General features: G+C 43.7%; 1 protein-coding gene across 1 annotated transcript in view; it reads left to right on the top strand.

Moving 5' to 3' along the window:
- The window catches only part of LOC146180717 (uncharacterized), a 111,928-nt gene that overhangs the window by 55,057 nt on the left and 31,055 nt on the right, over positions 1 to 25,816 (top strand). The window contains exons 24-29 of the mRNA XM_084576112.1: positions 6,903 to 7,109; positions 8,882 to 9,090; positions 10,633 to 11,003; positions 12,985 to 13,109; positions 15,319 to 15,498; positions 22,745 to 22,999. Coding sequence (XP_084432238.1) covers positions 6,903 to 7,109; positions 8,882 to 9,090; positions 10,633 to 11,003; positions 12,985 to 13,109; positions 15,319 to 15,498; positions 22,745 to 22,999 — 1,347 coding nt within the window. The remainder of the gene's footprint in view (positions 1 to 6,902; positions 7,110 to 8,881; positions 9,091 to 10,632; positions 11,004 to 12,984; positions 13,110 to 15,318; positions 15,499 to 22,744; positions 23,000 to 25,816) is intronic.

The following is a 25,816-nucleotide window of genomic DNA, read 5'->3' on the forward strand; positions in this document are numbered from 1 at the left end:
GTTGTGAGGTACCTTACACACCTCTGCACCCTGGAAGGCTCCATGTTGTCACCAAATACCATCTGTTGGTGCAGCACTGTTCACTGTCATCACTTCTTTGGCAGTTACTAAGCAGGGCTCTTGTAAAAGTGCCATGCTTTAAATACTGCAACAGTTCAGTGACAGTTCCATGGCTGTTATTATGTGCACGTTCCATGTTGCCCTGTCTTCTTGCTAAACCTTGCACAGCAGACCAGTAATAAAACAGCAACCGACAGTTTAGAAATCAACTTCCATTTGCATTTTTTCTCCAGGCAGAAAATATTAAAAGAAAACCAAGCTGAGTCTTGCTTTTTTAAACGAGGTTGAAAAAATAGGTGCAGAAGAGGCAAATATTTCCCCATCACATCTTCCAAAAAATGCTAAAAAATATGCCCAACACTGAGTTGTACTCTGTGGCCATCTCCTGTGGGGCAGGTTATATTTGCCTTGCGCAAAAGTTTGTGAAATCAGCTTTCATTAAGTTGCTATTCAGTGGTATTGCTTCACACCAAACTAAAGCTGCATCATACTAAACTATTACAGTCAAAACCCGCAATAATGAGATCACCGGAGACAGCAAAAAAATTCGCTTTCGCGAGAATTTCGTTGCCGCAAAAATGAGACAGAAGAGGTAGAAAAGAGTCCACAAAAAGAAAATTTATTGCCAAAAGTCGGTTAGCTTGGTTTATCGAGCATTGCCTTGCAGCAACTTTATAGTTCTACTTTCACATTGCAAGAAGTGATCCATCGCCACGTCGTCGCCGTGTGCGCCTAAAAACGACCAGATCGTGTCGAAGGCGTCCAACATATTCCTCGGGATCACATTCTCTTCATGTTTTGGACCTTGGTCCTCGCTGTCGTCGGTTTCGCACACGCTGCTAATGATAGCCTCATCGGGCATTTCTTCATGAACTACGTCGTTATCAGTATGTATGAAATGATCGACACTGAGGCCATTTGGAGTAACATAGTTGTCGACGGCACAAAGCGCACCCCATGCGTTGGCCAGCGATTGTGGCACTGCGCTGGCAGCAGTCATCATGAAGTATCTCTTCATGCACATTTTCATTTGGCGACTCTGAATCCAAGTCTGTGCGTGATGTCTGCTGGGTGGGGGCGAAGCCCGCGTGCTTGAAACAGTGCTCAATCACGGCCGGCGGCGTCACAACCCATGCAGCTGCCAGCATTTTAAGAGCCATGAACAAGTCCACGACGGAGGTTAAGTATAAGCCGCTGAATCAGCCTCTCTTTGTAGGCACACTACACTTCGAAAGACACCTTGGTCGAGCAGCTGCACAACAGAAGTGCGCCTGGGGGAAAAAAAAACAAGCGCACATTTGTGAGCTCCATATCAACGTGATGGGCGGTACAGTTGTCTAAAAAAAGACTCGCCGACCTGCCTGCCTTTCTCATGTCGGCATTGAAGGCCTCAAGCCAGCTGGAAAATATTGAACAGGTCATCCAAGACTTCCCGTTTGAGGTGTACTGGACAGGCAGCGTGAGCTTTTTCTTTCGTAGTTTGGATCAATGATGCCCAAGCAGCCTTACTCTCTAATTGTTGTTTTGGGCAGAGGTACCCAGTTTGCTGCACTTCAGCAATGGATCAGGACTAGCGATCCAGATGCCCAGCGTCACACCATCCCAAACTTGGCCGACTACCACAGGGAACCGCCGCCCGTCCCCGTTGGCTTGCAGCTCTATCCTGCTGCTCCGGGCAGTGGTCTTTCGCTGATGCACCCAGAATGCCCTAATGCCACCCTGCAGACAACGGACAGTTAGTAGTTTTAAATCATTCGTGTTAAGGCCTAAATTTTTCATTGTATCCACCAATTTCTTACACCAAACTCATGATAGGACACTGCGATACTCCTCACTATCGATTTAGTATGGCTCTTCCCCTGCACTATGGCCAGGATCGAGGGCTCACTGTACTTCTGCACCTTTTTGGTGTAGCATACTTCAAGCGGTGCCCTCGTCCCAACTAACTGCACATCCAGAATCCACCGTTACCCCTCCCTTTGAAGGACGATGTCTGGTTTCCAATCGCCTACATCGGTCTTGTATATCGGTTCTACGATGACCTCCATTCCTCTATCTCACAATCGTTTCGCCACATACCGCACAATCACGTCATGGCGACGGATTCGTTCTTGATGTGTGCGGTGGCACTTCTGCAGGACGTGTCCCAAGCTTTGGTCGGCGAGACAGTTGGCTCTACATCTGACACTGGCCTCATGGCCTCTTCGGAGCCTTGTAAGGGTCGGGAGAGCATTAATCAGAATCTTACGAGGTTGATGAACTCCCTTTCTTGAAGGAAGGTCATTCCCTCGCCCAACAAACGGGTGCTCCCCTTTGCATTTCTGCATCCCTTCAGTGCATTCCCATCAGCACTGTTATGGACTGTCTCGCCAAGTTGCTTGGTAATCCTTTTTTGTGCGGATTTCCTTTCTTCTGTACGCTGAGAGCCACATGGCTTGGTCCAGGCAGTGCCCGACATATGCTCCTACGGCTACTTGCAGACACAACAGGCTGTCGGAATCCCTCAGACGTTCGAGCCGCTGGATACCTAAGCCTGGAATTGAAGTTCGCAGGCTAGGGATACAAGGTCCACCATGCTTCATCTCTGCATGGAAGAACTCCACTGTGACATCGTGCGGACTAGCCACCAGTGGACCGAGGATCACACGAGTCTGTCAATTTTTAGGAGAAGCTTTGCAGAGATAGGACCCAGTACAAACCGGTGATAAAGCCACGGCAGGAGGTAAAATTTAAGGATAACCAGACGCTTCTGGGGCTTCCTTCGACACCCTGGCCAACAGGTCCTTCATCTCCGTGTCAATGCGAGCTTTCTCTAGTCCCGAAGCCGTGTAACATACTCCCAAGTATCGCCAGCTACTGGCTGCATCGACTTTCGGTATGGGCTCACCATGCATGTAATAGGTGTTAATGATATCAAGCTTTACCACCTCCTTTCTCCCACTCGGCAAGACGGTAAGGGATAGTGACTTAGCGGGGTTAAGTTGCAACCCTCGCTTGATCAGAGAGCCTTCGAGGCTGCTCAACTGCTCCTGCAGCCCCTCGGGTGTTCGTGCCATGATGACGATGTCGTCGGCAAACGCCATGGCGTTCACCTCTACCGTCGCTCCGACGAACTTTATGTTAGGGTACAGAGTCTCCAACCACTCATCCACTACTAAGTTAAACAGCAGTGGTGATAGTGGATCGCCTTGTCGTACCCCTATGGTAGGCTTAACTAGCATACTTTCTTCGCCATAGGTGAGCACTGAACTTGACGCCATGTAGAACTACTCTACGTATCTAACGAATTCCTCAGCAATGCCTTTTCTCCTGAGTCCTCTCAGGATAGCTGCCAGGTTCACCCTGTCAAACGCCTTTGCCACATTTACCGATGCCATGCACAGTGGCCGGATTGGGCTTTTGGCCTTCCCCAGCGCTGTAGCAAGGATCAAGATGTTTTCGGCGCACACATCAACAGGAATAAATGCCCTCTGACGTACACCAAGTTTCACATCTCTCAGTATCCTCACGGCATAAATCTGATGAAGTAATCTGACCATTACCGAAGACATTGTTATTGGTCTGAAGTCCGCAACCTGCGAGGCACCTATCTTTTTGAGTATGAACACAGTCCTCGCAGTCTGCAGACAAGTCGGAAGCCCTTTGAAGATCTGCAGCGAATTAGAAGCACTCGAAGTATCATCATAGGAACCAGACGCAGCATCTTTCCCGTGATTCCATCGAGACCAGCCGAGCTCCCTTGAGACGGCATGCTTGCCTTTATCTCAGCAATGCCGATTGGTCCATAGGCATTGATTTGGTAGTCCTGTACCGGCTGCACCGTGGAAGAGACAGCCCCTGTGGACATTAGTTCCATCACTAGCTTCCATTCACTCAGCAAGGCTTTGGGGTCCTCCATCGCGGCAGTCACCTCTCCGTCCAGAATCTCCGGATCGCATTTCCCTTGGCAGCGCTTGAAACGTTCTTGTGTTTACGCGTACATTCGCTTTTCGTACTTGCGTCTGCTCTCGGGTTTTCGCGGCGGTCTGAGCCGCGGGTGTCGCTTTCTAAGGGCGTCTTGCTGGAGGGCCTCTCGCACATAGGTATTCAGTACGTCGCCTAGACCTTCCCCTGTGATCTGGCGTCCAAGGTTAAGCTTTACAATTTCCAACAGTTGAGGTCTATCGAATTCAGACGGCGGTGACTTTGCCACCAGAGCTTTGAGTTCCTCTTCGATCTTGTCATTTGATGGCTGTGGTCGAGGAGGAAGGTTCCCAGCTACGAGAGTGGGCGAGTCAGGGACCCCGCAATCATCGGTCCCGGAGTCGGCGTCCAATCGCAGTTTCGTGAACACATTCCCTGTACCATCTCTGTACCACGGGCTTCTTGCTCCGGCCAATGACAAGAAGCGGCCGTGTGTCTGTGCCGTCCATATTAGAGCACAACAATACTGTCACGTGCTGCTTGCTGTGCTTCTTTCCGTGGCATTTTTTACCTTCCAGGTCCAGGGTCTTCGAAGGCAGCATTTGATAGAATAATCCCATTTCGTCCGCATTGTACACGTCTGAGGGTTCGTACTGCCCCAGGATTTCTTCGGCAGTCAGTTACCACGTCGACGTTGCCACCGGGTCCATTCCTGCTGCTTTGGCCACAATTATCGTGACGGGATTTAAAGCGGCTCAACCAGCCAACGGTTGCTCTTTGTTCATGCCCGAGCATGCAGGCAAAGCCCAGAGCCTTCTGTAGCAGCACTTCGCCAAACAGAGGCACTTCGTTACGCGCTGTTCACAAAAACAGGTAAACACCACCTTGTCAACGTCCGGGAACGCCGCAGCCGTCACTGTTTTGTGCTGTGCTTGAGTACCATTCTCAAGCACACCGAGAATGGCTGCCTTACTTTTCAAAACTGTGGACAGAGAGCTGCAGCGATATCCATTTTTTTTTTTTCCTGCCTTTTTCTACTTGAGCAATGATCGCTTCTCTTGCAGCGACAAAAATAGTTTTTTGGCTGGCGGAGACATCTTTCGAAACCCGAACGCGCGCAGGTGATTTGGCTAGCGCCGGCTGAAGGGGGCTAAAGTTAGAGCTCTTAAACGGGTGATCACAGTGCTTAAAACAAACGTTCCATACATGCATGGAGGAAGGAAACAATGCATACATGATACAACGCCAGCACGTTGTTCACAAAAGTCGCGCCGGCTGCACGGTTGCCAGGCAGTTTACTCAATATGCGGACCGGCGTTGCAGAAAATGTCGTTATCGTGAAATTGCGGTACGAAAATGTTTCGTTTCCGAGAGATACGAAATACATTGGCCTCTATGGGCATTTGCTGGGGATCCGGAAATATTTCGTTGCGGCGAGAATTTTGCTGGCCCATTCCACTCGCTCTTACCACGGCGTTTTAAACGGCCTCCCCTGCCAAATGCTATCGAATCTTATTGACTGCCGAGCATATATGCGGAAACGTGCAGTCTTTAACGGACTAGTCATGGACTAGTATTATACACAACATGCGTTCATCCACAACTTAAATATGCGTCATCAGTTTGAGACCCCTGGCATGTCACTGTCGCACCATGCTCGTACAACCTAAACAATTACCAAATAACTTCCAGTGTTACTAATATAAAATCATTTTTACACCGCTCGCCATTATTCATCCTCAGAAAAATATCTCGCCTATGTCTTTTCCATAAAATATATTATTACAGTTCATACTTGCGTCCTCTGTGGGTTCAACCAACCACCACCATATTTTTCATCTTGCCTAAACCATTGCCAAAAGTGAATATTCCTCTTAGAACGAGAGGAAGAAGATGGCTTACACAGTATGAAGGAGCACTGATCTGGTCGAACCAACGTTTCGACAAGTGGACTTGTCTTCATCTGGGCAAAGCGATCATCACTGGCAGAGGTTTAAATACGCTTTTTCTTCCCAAGAAGAAATGCTGGGGAGGGGGAAAGTGGGTGAGAAAAAAGTAGGTCAAGGAGTGTGGAGGGGGAGGATGGGTGAGAAGATAGTAGGTCATTGAGTGAAAAAAAAAACATGCTTCTTCAGTATGTATTTCTCAGCCTGGAACCAGGGATACTGTGGCCTGCAAAAGAAATAAAAGCAGCAGTACCATGAAAAACTACAATACCGGGTGGATGATTAGTTTCCAATTCCTCTTAGTAACACCGTAAGCTATTCATATTAGTTTCTTCCCCAAACTAGCAAAGATTAGAACACCTGTGTCCCTTACAAGCATTACCAGCACTAATAACTTTAAAATGGCCGTCCAAGGTTTTATTTTGTAAACTACTGAACCAAATCACTTACTGTGTGTAGTAACATCGCATCGTTTCCTTACATTGTATTTGTGCTATTTTTCTCGTGTTACCATTATAGGGCAATAATAATATATTTTTTGTAAGCATTGATTTTTCTGTTTGCTATTTTGTTGTTTTTGTATCTCTACACTTTATATTTGTATTCTAGTTTTTTGCGTAATTTGTCTTGTTTTTTGCCCCTCCCCTCTATAATGTACTATTTACCATTATTTAACAGCACGAAAAAACGAGCACGTTGACACACACAATAACAAGAGCACTGACGTTGCGCTGAGCTTTGTGTGTGTTAACGTCCTCGTTTTGTCGCACTGTTAAATAATGGATAGCAACCAACTTACCTAGCTTTCTGTTCTTGTTGTACTATGTACCTTGCGGGTATAATCAATCAATAAATAAATAAATAAAGCGCACTTCTTTTTTCTTGCATAGTGATGGAAGTGATTTAAATGCATTATGTAGTAGTTCCATTTCATACGTTGTGGTCCACTGCACGCATATTGGCGTGACCGTTCATATTTCTTTGTCCCCACAGGCGTTTGCCAACTACAGTCAGGAGCACTGGATGCACATGAAGGGGGACGTGACGAAACGCAGTGCCCACTACAATCTTACGGTGTCTCATCACTCGTGGGCACTCAAGTTTGACGAGGAGCGCCGGAAGAGCACCACGCAGGTCACCGGTCAGCTCCTGCTGCTCAGTGAGAAGATGCAGAGACGTCAGTCCAACTGGGAATTCTTTGTGAGTGCACCCATTCGACGTCCACAAAGGAACAGCGGGGGCAAATAATGAACAGTGGAGATTTTCGCCCCACATGTGACAGTGTCGATGTAGTGACACATCGACACTGTCACAGCTAGCATTCTCCGTAAGCTGTTTTTAAATATGCCTAATGCTTGAATATGCCATCATAGTTTGGGACCTGTTCATCACATTGAATATCGACAAACTGAAATACATCCAATGGAAAGCAGCAAGATTTATCTTAAACAAATATGGCTGTGGATCAAATACTTAATTGCTTCAACGATGTGTGTTCCATTCAATAAGAGAGGCATAGCATTTGCAGGTTCAAGTTCTTCTTTCAGTTAATAACAGGACATTACAATATTGACACATCTGGTATTTTCGCTTTCTCAACAGGTTACAAAACAAGACAATGACACGAAAAAACAACAACACCTCTAACCTCAAGAGTTCATTTCTTAACTATTGTTACTTCCCATGAACTATAGTTGACTGGAATAACATCACTAATGACACAGTCATGCAGAAGTCATTAATATCATTCGAAGAGCACCTGAAATAATTTATCAATATTATTCTGCCTTTCTGTATGTCCAATTGTGTGTCTGTACCACCCTGCTAAGGTCTTGAACAAAGACCGCAGTATGTATAAATAAATTTATAAATAGATAAGCACTAATGAGGTTAGGGAAAGCAAGGCCCTAGTGGAAAAAAGGGTTGGGAACTAAAAAGCAAGGTTATATAAAATGTATTGTATTTCTGTCAAATGGCTAGCACTACATCATCCATGACAGGCGTCACCGATTCCACATGACCGCAAATCACTGAAATGTCCTTAACTGCAAAACAGACCTATTTCATCTAATATGGCACTGCGTCTTCATTGATTGAGGCAGGAGCGCCTTGGTTACTAAACATGGCACACACACAGATACTACTGCCTTCAATCAACTCCTCTCCTTAGGCCTCCATAGCATTAAGGAAGACCTCGCTGCCTATGGTAAGGAAGTGCACTTTTCACCCTACTTAGTGGGTTACACCGATGTTGTCTTCGACTTGCCCCCTTATGACTTGGAGTTAAACTAATATTACTTCACTGACCTGCTACTCTTCTTCCCCATTGAAAGGTTGGATTAATATAATACACTGTATGCGATCATGTAATGGACGCAGGCTTCTTTTCCAGAGATTTGGGTTGAAAATAGGGAGTGCAGCCATTACACTAAGAAAAGTATTTTCAGGAGTACTTGTTGTTATTTAACTAAAAAAAAATTCCTCACTTTCTAAAGGTTGCAAAAATGTTAACCCTTGTCCTCCTTCTATGAACTTGTTGGGATTTTGAACTCGCCCCTATCCCAGATGAGGTTGTATTCTATCTCGCTGATCTTGTTAATGACTGCCAAACACCAAATGATTCATGAATCAATTTCTTTCCATTTTGTTGTGATAGCGTTAAAGTGCTGTAAACCCTGTGTTGGCGTTGCGAGTGAAAGACCACGAGCATGGCACAGAGATGGAGAGGCGAGTCTAGCCTCTGCTTAATTTTTTTTTTTTTAAATCTCTTTGCCATTAGCTAAAGCAATGGAATGCCTTCATTATTAGCTGGCGCCCAGGGTATGGCATTAATTTAGCCAGTGGCAAAGAGCACGAAGTTAAAGGATGGAACCAATTTGGGAAATGATTACTACATTATAATACACTAACCGGGGCTACCATAGTGGTCAAGGGAAGTGCAAACTACCCTTTCTGGTATTCTCTTCATCTAGAGCACATGGTGGCATCCCAGCACTAGCCATCTTTTTGAAGCCAAGCACACCAAGACCAAGCTGTCATGGTCAGCCCGACCAGTTCGTGGTGGCAGTCCCAAAAAGGTATCGGGCACTACAGCTCTGGAGGCCGCATTGCAGCATCGTGCTCAAGGTGGCCAACCTTTTGTTCTACGGCTGACTGGAAACATGACGCAGCTGCCCAGTGGGTGAGTGTTATTTGTTACTCGTGCATGTTTTGTCAACTCAAAAGAAAAAAAAAGAAACAGGGCTGTATTCTTGGACTGGTTGGTTGCTCATATTGACAAACACTTGACTACAAAAATGGCGGGGATGTGAGAAATAGCGAGATCTTGTGTTTTTTGTCTAACGGCACAGCACTGACTTTTCCGTGTGTCCTGTCTTCCTGCCCAGCATTAACATCTCTCTCACAGTCTTGGCATTTTTGGCCCTTCATTCAACGATACAAAAAAGAAATGCTGCAGTAAGCCCCTAACTGACTGGACGTCATTAAACATTGAGATAAATGGAGCTTTGAGACCAGCAAAGTGAAGAAATCTTGTATATAATGATTGCACATCATGTGCAGTGAAAGCCTTCTGCGGTTGAATTTCGTTAATTTTAACTTTTGCACCCACCAAAACTGAGTGTGCTACAAAAGACTACTTTTCATTCTAACCATGCGTAGTTCAAAGATTATTTCGATGGCCCTTGCATTCATATTGCTCAGAATCAACTGTATGTAATTTTACTTGACAACGCAAGCCCCGCAGTACAAATCGAGCATTTAGTCTGCTGCGACATGGCAGCACACAGAATGTAGCCAACTAAGAATGTCATGTGATTGTGATCGATCATCCATTGAAATAATTGGGTATAATTACACACTGAATAGTTTATTAAGCAGCAGAAAATCTTTTGACATGATAGCTGTTTTCAAACATGAGAGCTAGTCAAAGAGGGTTTTGTGTGCAGTATGTTTCTTGGCACAACGTGCATAGCGATGGTGACACCAATGAAACATGCATCAGCTGCATATCAAGGAAAGGTGGGGGGAGGGGGGGGGTCTCTCTTGGTGGCCTGGTGCAAAATGTATCTGTTGTGTGCATGTGTGGTGTGTGTAAACACCATGTCTGAAAAATTGTGCATCCTTTCGAGTGCAGCAGTGTTTGTTTTGAAACCTCTTCTAATGTCTCCATGATAGATATAGCTGTAAAAGGCGCATTTTCTGCGGTTATAGCATCGTTTTGTCATGCTGAGAGTCACATTCGTAATCGTACAAAATGCCACCAGTTAGCTGTCATGTAATCCAGGTTGGTTGGGGTCATATGAAACCTCAAATAGTAGTTTAATGCTCTACTCTGAATGGTCATAATGTGGTCACATGATCCCCAGACAGTGATGTAATCAAATTTGTTGTCACAATTGAGACGTACAGATGCCTACAAAAGTGTTTGGGACACAAGAATACCTGGCAGTCTAAGCATGCAATGCCAAATTGAAGGGCGTGCTCTGCACTTGTGTACATAGGCTGCGGAGAGCGCTGCAACAACTCATGCCTCCAAGCATCAAGGATGCTCAAGTTTTACATGGTTCCTGTGTTCAGAGAGCTTTTGTGAGTGCCTATGATTTGACTATCGCTGCTTACGGACAGGGGATGGGTGTGCTGTGTGGCTTTCTCCTTTTCACACCAGTAGAGAGTAAAGAGTTGTGGACTTAGCTATTACACCCCTTGTTCTTTATTTGTGCAGACTCGAGGTGGGCTGGCTCGTGGCCTCTCCCAACAGTGACCTAAGCTGGGAGGCACACTGGAAGTACATCAATCCAGCACAAGGAGGCCTAGGCAGCGGTGGCCTGCCCAGCGAGGTTGCTTATCGTTCCACCATTCACCAGAGGAACAGACCATTTGGCACATACAAGCTGGAAGTGAGGACGTCCACAAAGCCATGCCTGGCGTGGGAACTCAGGCACAACATCACTTCAGAACCATGGATGTACTCATCAAACGTTACTTACGTGTGCGACCCTCTGACGTACGAAACCGATGCGGCCAAGTCGCACATGACTGTCACGGTTTTCTCATCTTCACCGGTCTGGGAATTGCTGAACGCAGACTTAAACCGTGAGTCACGTTTCTACGTTTTGTACCAGGAGTTCTCGACCTGTTTAGAAAAAGGTCTCGGACAATTCCAAAGGCTTAAAAAATGTACTGAGGAATTTGGCATGCCTTAACTGCAGGCCGTCAGTCCTGCCTGACATTCATGCATGTGAAAAGAGCATGCGGGCACATGTTCTCTCACATGCGCTCTAATTCAGCTGATAATGGCTTGATGTGCTACTGCAGTGTGAATAGTCGAGCAAAGTGGACAAAGTAACGATGAGATGTTGAGGCATGCGTAGATCAAGGCACTTCATGAATCCAAAGAGCACACAGAAAGTCTCCAAGGGTTCTACAGGACCCAATTTGAGAACCCCTGTTTTATGCCACAAATGCACTTTGAAGGTGCCTGGCTCGAACCCACATGTGTTTAACCGAGAATAGTAACCCGAAACATTAGTTGTCAAAGTCATTGCTTTCATGTATGCGCCTCTGGCCTGTTTCCTGCTGGATGCATGCACTGAAACGTAAAAAGAAAAAAAATTCACGGATGATCAATGCAATTCATGCTGCACAGCATGCATGCATTAGCGTTAGCTTTAGGCATCGTTCCAAGCAGGTACCTCACCCAACTGTTGTATAAAACCAAAACTTACCAAATGCTACTTTTTGGCTAAAATTGAATCTGAGCAAGTGGATGGTCAGACGAAGAGAATTTTTAATATTTTCTCCTAGCGACACTACACTCAGTATTTATAGTCAACCTTTTTTGGTTAGCAAGTGCTGTGATTAGAGGGGCTGGCTTATAAACGGCAGTGTTGGCGATTCAACTTATCTTCTTCTTCTGTACTATACAAGATTTGGTGTTGCAAAGCTCATTCAATTAATCTTCTTTACTTGAGCTTTGATGATGCAAAGCTCATATGGATCACTGCGCCTTATTTTTTTTTCTCATGCAATATGAAAGCCATCACTGTAATAGGCTTCCTATTTGCTACTCTCTGTAAATGACAGCATGGGTTTCGTCAGAGACTGGACACTGCATTTTAATCACTTCTTTCACAAGTACCGCACATAAAGACCAACAGCTATGCACATTTGCCTCAACTCAGTCGGCAAATGCATAGAAACGCACTTTTGTGCCATGCTGACGCTCCTGCTAAATAAATCGCCCTAAATGTCCCACCCTGAGAAGAAGTTCTTGTCGTATGGATCAGAGAAACATCCAAGATCAGTGGAGAAAGGCAGTTATAAGTAAACTTCAGTCTTCTCCCATGTAGTACTTGCTGTTGAATTGATTGGTGCATTGATAGCCTGCCTGAAAGAGCTTGCAGGTGCAGATGACAAAATATATAAGAAAGGCTAAAACTGGAATTGTACATATCTTCTTTCCTCTCTCTTTTATGCCCTCTACATTTGTACTGCAGATCAGTGCTTCTTCAGACATCCCAAATTTTGGTGTTCAAGCCTGTGACGCAAGTTTCTTATTTTTTCTTTTTTCGGGCACCATGCAGTTAGGAAAGGCTGATGAATGCATGTTTTCAGAGTATCACCAATGTTGACAGTGCCGCTGATTCTGATCCCGGACGTTCTTATGAATTTATATGTTTAATGTTACTCTTATATGCTGAGGCACTCTGATGCAAGTTTGAGGGTAAATGAACAAACTATTAATTTGTTTTGTGCCATTTTTTGGCCACACCAGCAGCTGTTTGCTTGTCACAAAGTAAGTTTTATCTCCTCAGAGCTGTTTTCTTCTTTGTCAGTTTGTTTGTTGTTTAGTTCTTTTTTTTTTCAAGTGAATGTCTGTTTAAAAAAGAACCTTAATTTCCAAAGGCTTTCTATATAACTGAAGACTGAAAACTGAAGATGGCGGACATGCAGGTCTGTGCAATGAGCTGAATTTCCAAAGTACTATTTTTTTGCCATAATAGCTGCAGGACCTTAGTTAGGAGCAGAGAGCTGATAATTGATGATGGCTATTTCTGTTCTTACACCTTGACAGAGGTGTTGGAGCTGGGTCCGACTGGCCACGAATCCATGAACATGACATCTCCCCTCGGTAAAATTGTTGTCAAAGGCCGATGGGATGCACAGTCCTTTACGAAACAGGCAATGTTTGCCGACAAGGTGAGCGTTGCTGCCTTCAGTTCTTCTCGTGTTCTTGCATGAGCATCTCTGAGTTTTTTATTTGTTTGTTTGGCACCTGCAAACCAACACATTCTGCCTAGCTGCCCACCTGAAGTGGCATTTGAGATGAAATTATTTGTGACAGTTAGCTCATTTGACTATTTCACAGCACCACTAAGGTGGGTTGTCTGCTGATAATTTTAGGCAGTTTTGCTCTTTACCGATGTCTATACAGGATGTTTTGTATTTATTCGTCCGAGCTGTAAGAAATTCTCCTGTGCTGACTACTGGACTATTCAGGCTCAAACGCCAACCACAAGGTATCTTGTGATGGTCTACATTTTTTCATAATGCAACTTAACATCAGAACTTGCCTGTATATTCCAGAATTGGCAGGAAGCTACAGTCTGCGACAGAACTTTTTACATCATGGCGAGCAGATCAGTCATGATGAAAAGTTGTGCCTCAGACGGCAGTTTATTTTTGCCGATTCTGGAAAATGCAGGCAAGTATATAAGTTAAATTACCTTACGAAAAAATGTAGACCATCACAAGATACCTTGTGATCGATGTTTGAGCCCGAATCGTCCAGTACTCAGCACAGGAGAATTGTTCACAGCTTGGATAGATAAATATGGACTGCTCTGTACAAATTCACTCTAAAATGTTCAAGAAGAAAGCAGTGGTAGTGGTCTGCTGGTGCGGAAATGTGCAGGGCATTTATTGGGAAGAGAAGTTAACTAGTGGGTTCTAGGACAACAGAGCAAATTCGGAGTGAAGGCAAGCATAGCAGAGGAGTGGCTGGGATTCAGGTAAGTAGATTAGGTGAGGAAGTTTGCAGGAGTTAGGTTGCCACCGCACCCAAAGGCAAACTGTCTTCCTCCTTCGTGAAATTAGTCAACATTTTTCCGGCACACATCCACCAGCAAAAGAATTTAATCATTTCATCTACTGGCAGTGTCAACGCAAATAGAATGTTTAAAAAATCATCTGTTCACTACATGCTGTACCTGCTGAAACTAGAGGTAGTGACCTAGCTTTAAAGATCGGTTGTGCAGGTTGTAAAGAGGCTGACTGACACAAGTTTTAAGTCGGTTGTTGTGGAATAAATAAAAACAGAGAGGCTTTAGACAAAAGGTTTGTTTCGATTCAGAACTGATTCTTGGCACCAGTTCTGAACAAGTTCTGCTGGTGCCAGTCAGGTGCTGGCGAGGTGCAGTTCCAGTTCTGTGGTTCAGGTCATGGAGGAAGGAAAAAACTGGTTCAGGTGCAGCGCGTCAGCAGCGCCACACATCACTGGTGCGGCATTTTTCAGTTGAGCCTCATCGTCTGCTCGCGATTTGCCGTTGACCACGAACTGTAAGTGCTCGTGGTGTGTCTATTTTCATGCCTTGTGAAGTCATGGATGACAACATTGCCAAAGTCATTTTTAAAGGATTTCTGGAGTCCTCCGAAAGTGAGGGTAAGCAACCCGACGTTGTGCTTTCCTTCGCAGCAACACAGTTATTTCGTGGTTCAGGCTGAGACCGACTGGTTCGGACCACTGTGGTTCATACAGACCACAATTAATCCAATTCCCATACAACTGAAGTGCTGCTGCTAGATGTTTCGGCTTTGAACTTAGGAGGCTATTCAGGTTATCATGAGAGACGTTAGAGGAACTCGTCATTTTCACGGAGAATGACGGCAGATCCGTCGACGATGGGGAAAAATGCTTTTAGTGAACCATCGATGTTTACAAGCATCTCATCGGCAGTATCGTCTGTTAGTGCCGTCAACATACGTACAACTCTTTTGCACCTCCTCCTCGGAGGGTGCAGCGGTTCTTTGAACCACAGCAGCACCACAACTACACCAAAATCAATTGCAGACAATGGTGCAGGGGGTGCTGTGAATCGAGTGCTTTGGTGCAGCACACCCTAAACCAGCTGCAGTGGTGCAGAGAACCATGGCTGAATCAAACGCAGCTAAGGGGTTCCATTTTACATGCATAAGGACACTCAGCCTAATGCTTCAGTTTGGATGCACTTTTTCCTCTGCTGAAAATGCTGCCCTCTGATTAACAGTGTTAGAAATAGAGCCACAATCCACAATTTTTTATCTCACTGTAGTCTCTCTAAAAGGGGAATTCATGTTTACAGGAATGTTATTGCTGCAGACATGGTGACAGTCACCTTGTTCTGCTGATGCAATCTTTTCCTTCATTCAGGGCTCAGACTGGGTCCCACTGGAAGTGGTGTACAATGAGGAGAACGACAACTGGATTTTTGATACCAAGTTTATGCCCAACAAAGCGTCTTCAAATGTCAAGCTTATCAGTCTGTCCAAGAAAATTATGCGAAATGGCGCAGCAGCTGTTTACGATGCCAAGATCATCGATAAGCAGCGGGTGAGTGAATTTGCTAAGGAACTGCTGATAATTTCCTTATTCCTTCATTGTTAGTGTCAGTATATATATGTGTCTGATTTTTTATTATCATACTCACGTTAGGTTTAAGTCACTTTCACTTCATCTTTTTTGTTTATTAATGTTGGTTTATGATATACAAATTAAGTGAAGACAGACAGGCTTATGTGTTGCATACCTACACATGACAAGGGTCTGTCATTGTGCAACAAGACAGTGGACAGCAGCAGTAATAATAATAATAATAATTGGTTCACAGGAAGGCAGGGTGCAGTATACATCACACTTGTTTCTGTAGACACCTGAACAGCGCCGTAAAGGAAGGGAGAAAGGTGGGAGTGAAAGTGGAAATAGAGAAAGGGGAGCCGTAGTGGAGTACTAGGGAGTAATTTCGACCACCTGGGGGTCTTTAGCGTGCACTGACATCGCACAGCGCATGCACGCCTCTTCATTTCGCTTCCATCGAAAACGCAGCCAGTGGTGGTCAGGATCGAACCCGGGTACTCCGGTACAATAGTCGGGCATCTTAACCACTGCACCACCATGGCAGGGTGGCCAGCAGCAGTACTTATATGATTCTGTTCCACCTCTAGTGTCCCAGCACATCAGTCTTTGTCCACTGATATCAAATGAGAGTAAGAACTTGAGAAAGGCAACCAAAACAAATTAGTTTGGAATAGCTATAGTGATTCCAGCCTGAGCTGCTCTCATTTTTGCAAGTATGCCTAGCTGAGGACAATAGTACAGAGCGGCCATGTTTACAAAACAGTTGTCAGTAGAATTTTATCATGTGCTTTTCAAGCATTTCTACCTTTTTTTTGTTACCAATATTCTTGGGTATCTATTTCTCATCTTTTTACAATTTTGGGTGAATTTAAGCAATCTGCAAAGGCTTCTTCTTTATATTAATTAATTTATTTATTTAAGTATTAATTTTGCTCGCTGCTTCTGGTCTCGTCTGTTTCAAAAGAATACTTCGGAGTGAAGAAGGAAATTTTCATTAAGAAGGAGACAGTGCAAGTATAAAAAATAAAGCACGCAGAATCATTGTAGAAATGCATTTTGCAAGAAATACTGCTTTAGTGAACTCCAGACAGTTTTGAGAAAATGTTAAGCGAAAGTTTGCTAAAAGAAAGGATAATAGTTCAGCTTATTTTGATGAACCAAGGTAAATATCAAGTATTCAGGTTAGGAAAATGTTAAGCACGAATTGTTGTCTGAGCACTTATGATAAAGCACAGTGATTTCTGCTGGACTTCGGCTTTCAGTACAGCCAGCATCGTAAACTGGGTGAATATTTCTGGGCTGTATATTATATCCCTGCAGTACGCAAAGGTTTTCAATCTCTCGAAACGCGTTATTACATCCTCCAGCAAAAGTTTTTCAACGTCTTCTAGGATTTTACTTCTGTATCTACCTGATACTTTGAGGTTGTCTCTAGAACAATTTCTCCACACTTCTCATAGCTGGACACACATCCTGTATATAGTCTTCAAGAGGCACGGCCATGTCTACATTTGCTGCCCTCAGTGGCATTCACAACATATTCAGTTTCAGTGTTTTTTCATAAAGTTGTCATCTAAAGCACTCATAAAACTGCACTGCCTGCTGTTGTTTCAGTTGTGAAAGATCACAGCATGTCTGCCAAAAGATGCATTCTGACCCAGAAGCAGCGTACTTCAGTGCTTGGCAAAATATTCACTAGAATTAAATGTTACACTATGGAGCTGAAATTGATTCGAACGAAACTTATTTGCACTTGATACAGAGCTGTTTCAGAAAGTGAGGGGATTTGCAAAAATATTTGAAATTTCGAACACGAATTCAATATGTTTGTTTTTAGATTCGTATTCTTATTCAATAAAGTGATATTTGGAATTACCGAATACTTTGAAAAATTTCGAATTCACCACATTAATCGTGTGCACTGTACGGCAATACTAGAACCAGCTTCAGTTTTAAAACTCTTCGCCTCCGCTGTACATTGTGGGATAGATGGCGCGGCGGTTGAAACAGGCTCCTGACTGGCATTGCAAAACTACAGTGAAAGGTAGTGCGCGATGGGCGAAGGGAGGCTTTTTTAAGATATCAATTTGTCTGAAGCAATAATGGTAGTGTCGATATTTATTTTTCAGTAGCTGCAACCTCAATACTCACAAAACAGTGAACAGTTAGGAACTAATGCTAAATCTTAAAGCAAACATTCTTAAGTTGCAGCAGCAGTGCGCGCAGATGTTTGCTTGGTTTTTACCAAGAGGCAAAAATCAAGCAAACATCAAAGCAAACATTTTGGGCATATTTTGCGGGATTTGTGTGAACAATCAAACACTATACGGCTGCTGTTGACAAACCGTCTGTGCGCACACATTTTAATTGAAGCAACAAAATGCTTCGAGAGCAGGCTTTGCAATTTACCGGTGTCTGCCACACTACACTTAGTAGTTGCAATAGTGCAGCAACAAAATAGTGACATGAGGAACTGACAAATCATTAGGAGCTACTCCCAGCTATTGGTTATTGTTGCTTAAGTAATCTGAAATGAAATGAGCGTGCATGCATATTGATCAACGAGCAATTTTAATGTGTAGCATTACTTGTTTCTTGCCCACTGAGTATGGAATGGTTGTACAGAATGTGTTCGCAATGACTGTGCAGTTTGTCAAGTATGATTGCACTAGACTAATTGTAGTTTTCCATCATTCCCTGTTAATTATTTAATTGTAATTATATTGAACTTTGGGTACATCAATAAGTCATATATTGTTGGATAGTTTATGTAAAGTATACTTTCGCGCTACAGCATCAAGTTCTGTATCATTGGATAGCTTATGACGAATATGATTGCACTGGACTAATACATCTCTTATTGATTCCTGCAATTTAGTTAAGTTACGATTAAATGTGAATGTTTTGCTGCAGCATCGAGCCATACATCTTTAGATAGCTTGTATCGAGTATGATGCACTATACTAATTTCAGGTCCTGCATAATAACTGCTAATAAATCGTCAACTCTGACTACCAATTGAACTTCAGTCTACAGCACCAAGTCATATATCGCTGAAAAGGTCTCGGTGCATAGAGTCCAAATTCCAGTGCTAAAACACAAAAACCACGTAAAACCCAGGGTTAACCAAGATAATGCTCATCTAATTCGGCTAAAAACCACACAACGGACATGTGACTGCAGTGCTTAATTAATGCTCGCACATTCACAGCACGTAAGGAGACCTAAGTGTCCCCAGAAGTTCTTTCATTTACATATTCATGCAAGTCAGATGTTTGTAAATATCTGACAGACAGACATGCTTCGATATATTAACGGCTTCAGAAATTTATGTAAGGCAAGAGAATGTAATACACAGGGGATTGCAAAAGCAAATGGCAAGACAATTACACCTATTATACAGTGTGATGCAAAATACTATGGGTGCATGCAAACTGAGGAAGCGTTATGTACAGTACTAGCAAAAACTGTAGGCATGCACCAACACAAAAACTTAGTGCGCTTATTCCCCTGTATTATACAGCTATGTATACACTAAGTGGCTCTTCTCTTGCTTTCTTCCTCACTTATGGTAGAGTCATCTTTTTTCATTTGCGTGCGCATCACTGAGTAGTATTTTCTGATTCGCATGGTATATTTTTCATAGTGTTCTTCACATCCGATTCGGGCAAATGAGCAGTTGCAGAGTTTGTCTACAGTTAACCACAAACGGCTCTCAAAAATATTGCCTTATTCACTCGCTTTCTCCGGCCAGTTCCTCAATTTCAACCAACAGCTGCATTAGAGATCTGAGAGAGGATGCTTCAGGATATCGCACGCCACCAGTGCACGCGCTCTGACTGGTCTTGACTCAGCCGACTAGCATGGCATGCCTGCCACCACCGTCAATGCAGAATGTGGCATCAACTGGTGTGCTCAAAGATAGTACACTAAGCATGAGCAGTAAGCATACTCAGTGGCGCCACGTAGATCAGGGCAGCAGGCAGCAGGTTGCTCTATGCTCTTTAATTAATATGTACCGAGTGCATAATAATTGCGTTGAAAAGCGAAGTATAGAAAAGTTCTTTGGTGCAAAGAAGGGAGAAATACTTAAAAGAAAGCTTAAAACCCAGTATAATGAAAACAATCAGTAATTGGACATAATTTTACCATTTGTGTCTTACCACAAATGGTCAGAGAAAAGCACAAAATGCTGTATTTACGAAGCAAACTGATGGCACCTTCGTGAATCTTTCTCGTGCATTTGATCACTCAAGCAATGCACGCTGCTTCCCTTTTGCAGTCTCGGGCCTCCAAGCTTATTTTTCTAGAGGCCATTGAGAGTCGTACAAATGCAAGAAACATGCAAGTGCAGAAAAGAAATGTGCACAAACTTGCACACGTGTGCTGCCTTTTGGTTCAGGAGAGCACATGCTGCCAGGCAATTTGGTGTTGCATTTTGCTGTAAACAGAAAGCACGGCAACTTGGGGAGGGATGGAAGCATGGTGAAATGCAGACAAGCGTGCAATGTAATCCTTCTTTTTTCTCTTCAAGTTGTCGTGCTAAATTCTTCTCACCCCGCACTGCCTTTTTTCAGAATTTTGGGAAACTAACATTGCCGGTCTGTGTGGACTAGTTCTTTGGTCGTGCGCTTTAGTCCTTCATTGACTGACTGTACATACAAGTACCATAGAAAGGGACCTTCAAGCACAAAAAGGACTCCTCTTACACATAAGCACGCGCACGCTTTCAAAATCAACTTGTAGCGATAAAGTGATTCATTTGCTATTCTTCTCAATACCATTATGAGTTGCAGTGGCAACTTTGCACACCATGCCTCACGCATGAATGGAATCTGTTACTCAACTTGGTAAACTATTAAAAAAAAAAAGTCAAGAAAATAGGAATACTAAATTTATCATGTTTCTGGGGCCACTAGGTTCCACGGCATCAAGTGAACACTTCACACGCACACCGCTGAAATACCTGCAACCTCTGGCAAACGCGCCGGCGTGCTGAGGCCTGGTTCGACTGCAGCGTCCAATGCCATGCAAGGCAGTGGCGGTGCCCCGTGGCACTCTGGAGTTTTTAAACTAAAGCTGGTTTCAGTAATGTTGGTGCAGTGAAGCATTCTTGAAGCGCGAGGGGGACATTATATGAAGAGGGACATCAGATAAAATTACTCTGATGCAAACAGTTTTCAGCACTTTTTTCAGCACCATTCGATAAATCGAGCTTTCTGTTAATTGGGCCATTTTTCCTAGTTTCCGGAAATCTGAATTAGCGAGAGTTCACTGTATTCAGCAGCTGTGCGAGCTCCACCCAGTTTCACGCAGGTCCTTCCTGTACAAAAAAAAAAAAAATGTATATAGAATCCTGTGTAAAGTGCATACCAGATTTTTCAGAGGGTATACACTTCTGTGCACTTCTAGTTTAATTTTATTTGCAAATACCATGTGAATTCTTAAATAAACAAAACGAGCAGTGCTTCTTAATTTTTAATTTCTAGTCGCCTTTTTTTTTACTGATCAGGTTTTTAATATTCGATTCGATATTGCATTTTTTCCCATACACATATTCGATTCATAATGGAATATTTCAATACTTGCATACCCCTGGCAAAAAGTCTTCTTATCTGAAATATTTGTTCAGTTTGAGCTTGTTTGAGCAGTATTCCACTATTTTAGGAACAATAGTATTTGAGGTTGTTTGTACTATTACACCGTGTCTATGTTGTTGACTTATTGTCTTTCAGTTCTTGTCCTAAACTCGCATATAGTAAAAACTCTGATGAAGTAAAGTGAAATTGATGTTCCAGTTCGTCTTCCATAGACAACTGTACATTTTTCCCTCTTTGTAATAAAGTCGTTTTTGGTAAAAATCTGTTATAGTAAAGTGCGCCTCACCGCGGCGACGACTACCACGATATCACATCGCTGCCCGCGCACTACCTAGAATCGCGAAGAAGAGAATTGTTGTGTATTTGAAAACAGAAAAATAACACAGTGTTTGGTTAAGTGGCTTTACCACTACGCTTTGCAGCATTCAGGACAAGCCTACTTTACGAAGGCCTTGAAGCCATGAGGGAAAGCACGCAGCGCTTAGGGAAGAAACGAAAGTAAAGCTGTCTATAAACATGGAAAGGAGGCAGCGTGGTCCATTCAAAAAGTAAAGGATAGTAAAAGCGCTGCAAGAAATAGGGAAGGGGAAGAAACGGGTGAACATTCACTGCACTTTGCAGTACAAAGCATGAGGCAGCAGAGGCAAAAAGTGAGGGTGCAGCGTGTGTGCATGTATTGCAGCACTTGACTGCCACGCATATTTATCATTTATTGCCTTTTAAAAGACAGAAACAGCAAGAAGTGACCCCATGGTCATGCAATGCTTTGGTTTTCACATGAAATCGAACTTAGTTGGATTTGTAGTCACATTGTCCTCATGCTTAGGAGGTACTTCCACAAAATATCAGAAATATTTATAACAAAATAGTTACACGAAGAGAGGATAAAAGTGGGATGAAAGGTATTTCAGAGTATTTCTTTTTAATAAGACATTTTCAGTAAGTAGCCATTTAATTACCAGGAAGCGTCTTCAGGACCATGTCATCACCAGCATCTGATATAGTAAAGACCCTGATATAGTAAATATGTTTACTGGTCCCAGTGATTTTGCTATAAAAGGGTTATACTGTAGTTGCATAGCACCTTCCTCATGACTAGCGCTGACAAGCAGGGGACTAACTATCATCGTGGTCCTCCTAGTGCAGTCATAAGGCCGTGAAGGAAAGCTGCAAAGCTTTGCTGTGAAACCACACAATAAATAATTATCGTCGTAATGGTGACAACTCCCTGACTGCAGGTACCTCACGTGGGAACTGTCTTTAACACAGTGGCATCAGCCACAGGTTCTCAAACTGGGCTCTTTGGTACCAATGATACTAATTGCATAGAGCACACAGCCGATCAGTACTAACTGAACTAGTGCATTGTTTGAAAAAGTTGGGCATATTTAGCAAGAATGGGACAGAAGCCAAAATACACAGGGTCCCTCGGCGCTTTTTTGAATTTGGTGTGGTACCTTGTGGCCAAAGAAATTGATGACTTCTCATCTAAGTCTGATGTGAAAGATATCATTTTGTGAAAGGGTATCTAACATCGCCAGGCACCCAATCACATGAGGAAAACGGTGCGCCACACTTTCAGTGTATGCCTGACAACACCACTCTTACTCATCTTCACACAGGACCTGGACCCATATGCCCAAGAGCTGAACATGCTGCGAGCAGCAGTTGTGCCTCGCAATTCAGAGATTGCAGTTCGAGCTTTCGCAAATGAAGCCGTCATCCAAGGCCTCCTAGAAAATGTGGGTTTTGCCATGGCAGAGTATGCACGGGCTGTTGTTACCACCCTGTACAACCCCGGACACCCCATCAACCTGGTGCTTCAGCCACTGATGGGGGCACCATGCGGAGAAGTGTTTGACTTGCAGAAACAGAAGGTATGACGTCATGTCTGAACTAACTTGTTTTGGTTATGTACTTTGCAGATGTGTTAAGGTCATGGGGTCATAGGTTACAGGGTCAGTACACCACTGCAGTTGCCACATTTAAACAGTGGGGAAAATAAAAATGGGGCCCTTGCTTGTGCTTATGTTATGGTGCATGGTACTTCAGTCTCAAGGCTTGTGGTATCGGAGCAGACATATATGTTTTGAACTACACTGGTTTGGCCAAATTCTCAAAGTTCAAATCATTTTTGTATTTGAGCATGAGCGATAAACGAGACAAACTAAATTATTCAGCTAGTTTAGCCTGTAATGCCTGGCATATTAGATGCAACACACTTTGGGAAATGTGAACACTTTTTATTTGTACCCGATTTATTTCTATATTCCTCCAAGGGTTGCAGAAACTTCATTTTCGGAGGTAGTAAAATAAGCACGGTGGGAGCTGCCAGAGATGCAGGAGGCCTGCTTAAAGATCACTGAGCATAGAAAGCTGGGCTGGTTGGTTTCTCGTACGATTGTGAGGCATTGTTCCAGCGCAGGAAAAACACATGGATGAAGGTAGAAGAGACAACACAAATGCCAGACACTTCAACTGAGGTTTATTCTACTACAAACTGGCATATATAAATACAAAAGGGGGGGGGGGCAAGGCCATAAAAGTATTCTGCAACCAGATAACAATATCAACATACACATCAGGCACAAATGCCATGTTACCCTTTTTTTTTCCCCTTCACATCAGCGCACCTTCTATCACCTATCTGGCTGACCTTTTGCGCGACGCCAGAGAAGGGCCTTCAATTATTATACTAAAGGCTTCAAAAGTTTCTCGGCTCTTTTGAGTCTTGAACTTGTGCAAGACACGTGTCCTAATCAAAAATACCTTTCTTGTGTGAGCAACGGCGAATGTGGTCAGCTAAGTGACCTGCGTCAATTAATGAATGAGCTGTCCTGCGATGCTCGAGCAAGTGTTCGTTAATGCAGCGTCCCGTCTGTCCGATGTACAGTCTGCCACAGGCGAGAGGAATACTGTACACCACTCCGTCACATTTATATAGAGGTTATGTGTGCTTAATTTTGCACATAGGCCTCTTCTTGCTGTCATTACACTTGCGTCCAGCTTTTCAGGGGCTGAAAACACAACACGCACGCCGCACTTGTCACCGACTCTTTTGAGGTGGTGTAACACCTGAAGCCAGTAAGGCACAACTACAGGTTGTGGCGAACGTGCATTTTCTCCTTGCTTGTGACGCTCACACAAGACTTCACCTCGCGAATCTGGCTTTCCGCCACAGAGGCCACAATTTCGATTGGGAAACCAGGCTTCCCCAGTTGCCTTAGCTTGGCATGGACGCTGTTACACACTTAATGCTAGCACGAATTGGCAAGAGCAGAGTGAACTCAATTTTTTGCTATAGCTCTTTTCACGAGCTTGGAATGGGCCGATTGATAGTTAAGAAACTGTTTCTTCAACCGTGGCTTGTACTGCCAGCACACAGGCGTTTCTTCAAATATAAGGCACACATCTAGGAACTGGATGCGAACTTCCAGCAGTAATTTGCGAGTAAACTTCACGTCGAACGCTTTACTAGCAAAGATTTCAAAAATGTCGTTCACAACCGTACCTCTATCTTGAGCATCAGTCACATTCACTACCACAGGGTAATCGTCTACATATTAAACATTTTTTGCACATTTGCGTTGTAAAGAGAGATTACGATCCCTGCTAACGCTAATTTTACTGGTACAGAAGCCAAAAATTTTATTGCGAAAGCTACATTGTGCTAGGTTTTCAAGCCGTTGGTGTTTTACCGTGGCACCGTGGAAGATGAAGACGAAGAAGAAAAAGTAGAATAAGGAGAGAAAGAAGAAAAAAAAAAGAAAAAGTAGTAGTAGAAGAAGAAGAGGAAATAGCAGAGAAAGAAGAAGTAGTAGTAGAAAAAAAGAAGTAGTAGTATAGTAGAAGAAGGAAAAATAGAAGAGAAAGAAAAAGAAGAGCAAGGAAAAGAAGAAGTAGAAGAAAAAGATAACTCGGTAGCTGGTAGAGGCAAACAACAACAGTGAGTTACTAGGACAGAAGGTTCGTTCGAACGTTGTGATGGTGGCACATTAAATCCAGGTTTCCGCAGAAAGATTCACTGCAACACTCACAGCTTTCGCTCTACCATTAGGTTCAAGCCATGCTTAAAAACGCACACACAGCAGGCGGATGGACGTCTGTCTGTCTGTTGTCTGTCTAGTATTAGCACTCTAGAGCAAGGTAGGAGGAGGATATGGGGTCGAATTTTCCTTAATAGTACAACTGTGGTGTGTGTGTGTGATGCATGTCTGTTTTTGGGGCTGCTCACAAAAAAACAACAGGCGTTGTGCAGTATCCTGCAACTTTATCAAAACCACTTTGAAAAATTCTCCCGTCTCAATCAGAGGGTCATTTGTGCTGAAACTGTGCTCAAAGCTTGTGCAATATTGTCCCTTTAGTTTCACAGTAAGTTGGCAATGGTACTTACCTGATTTGGCTACACAAGATGTGAAATCAGAACCGTCTGTGACGAATTTTAGGGAGCAAAAAACGCCATGCAATGCCAATTTTTTGGTGAAGATCAGTGGTGGCGCCATCTGGCATTGCTGGAAGAAAGCACCACATTATTAAAACACCAAGGCAAGCGAGGTGCACTTTTGTAGTGATACTAGATGGCACCACCACTGCCCTTTGCCAGAAAATCAGCAGTGGCATCTTTTGCTTCCTTGGTCTCGTTGCAGACGGTTCTGGTTTCACATCATGTGCAGCCAGACAAGATAAGCACCATT

The sequence above is a fragment of the Amblyomma maculatum genome, chromosome 8 (genome assembly GCF_055883805.1).
Source record: "Amblyomma maculatum isolate TAMU_Amacu chromosome 8, ASM5588380v1, whole genome shotgun sequence".
Taxonomy (NCBI): Eukaryota; Metazoa; Arthropoda; class Arachnida; order Ixodida; family Ixodidae; genus Amblyomma; species Amblyomma maculatum.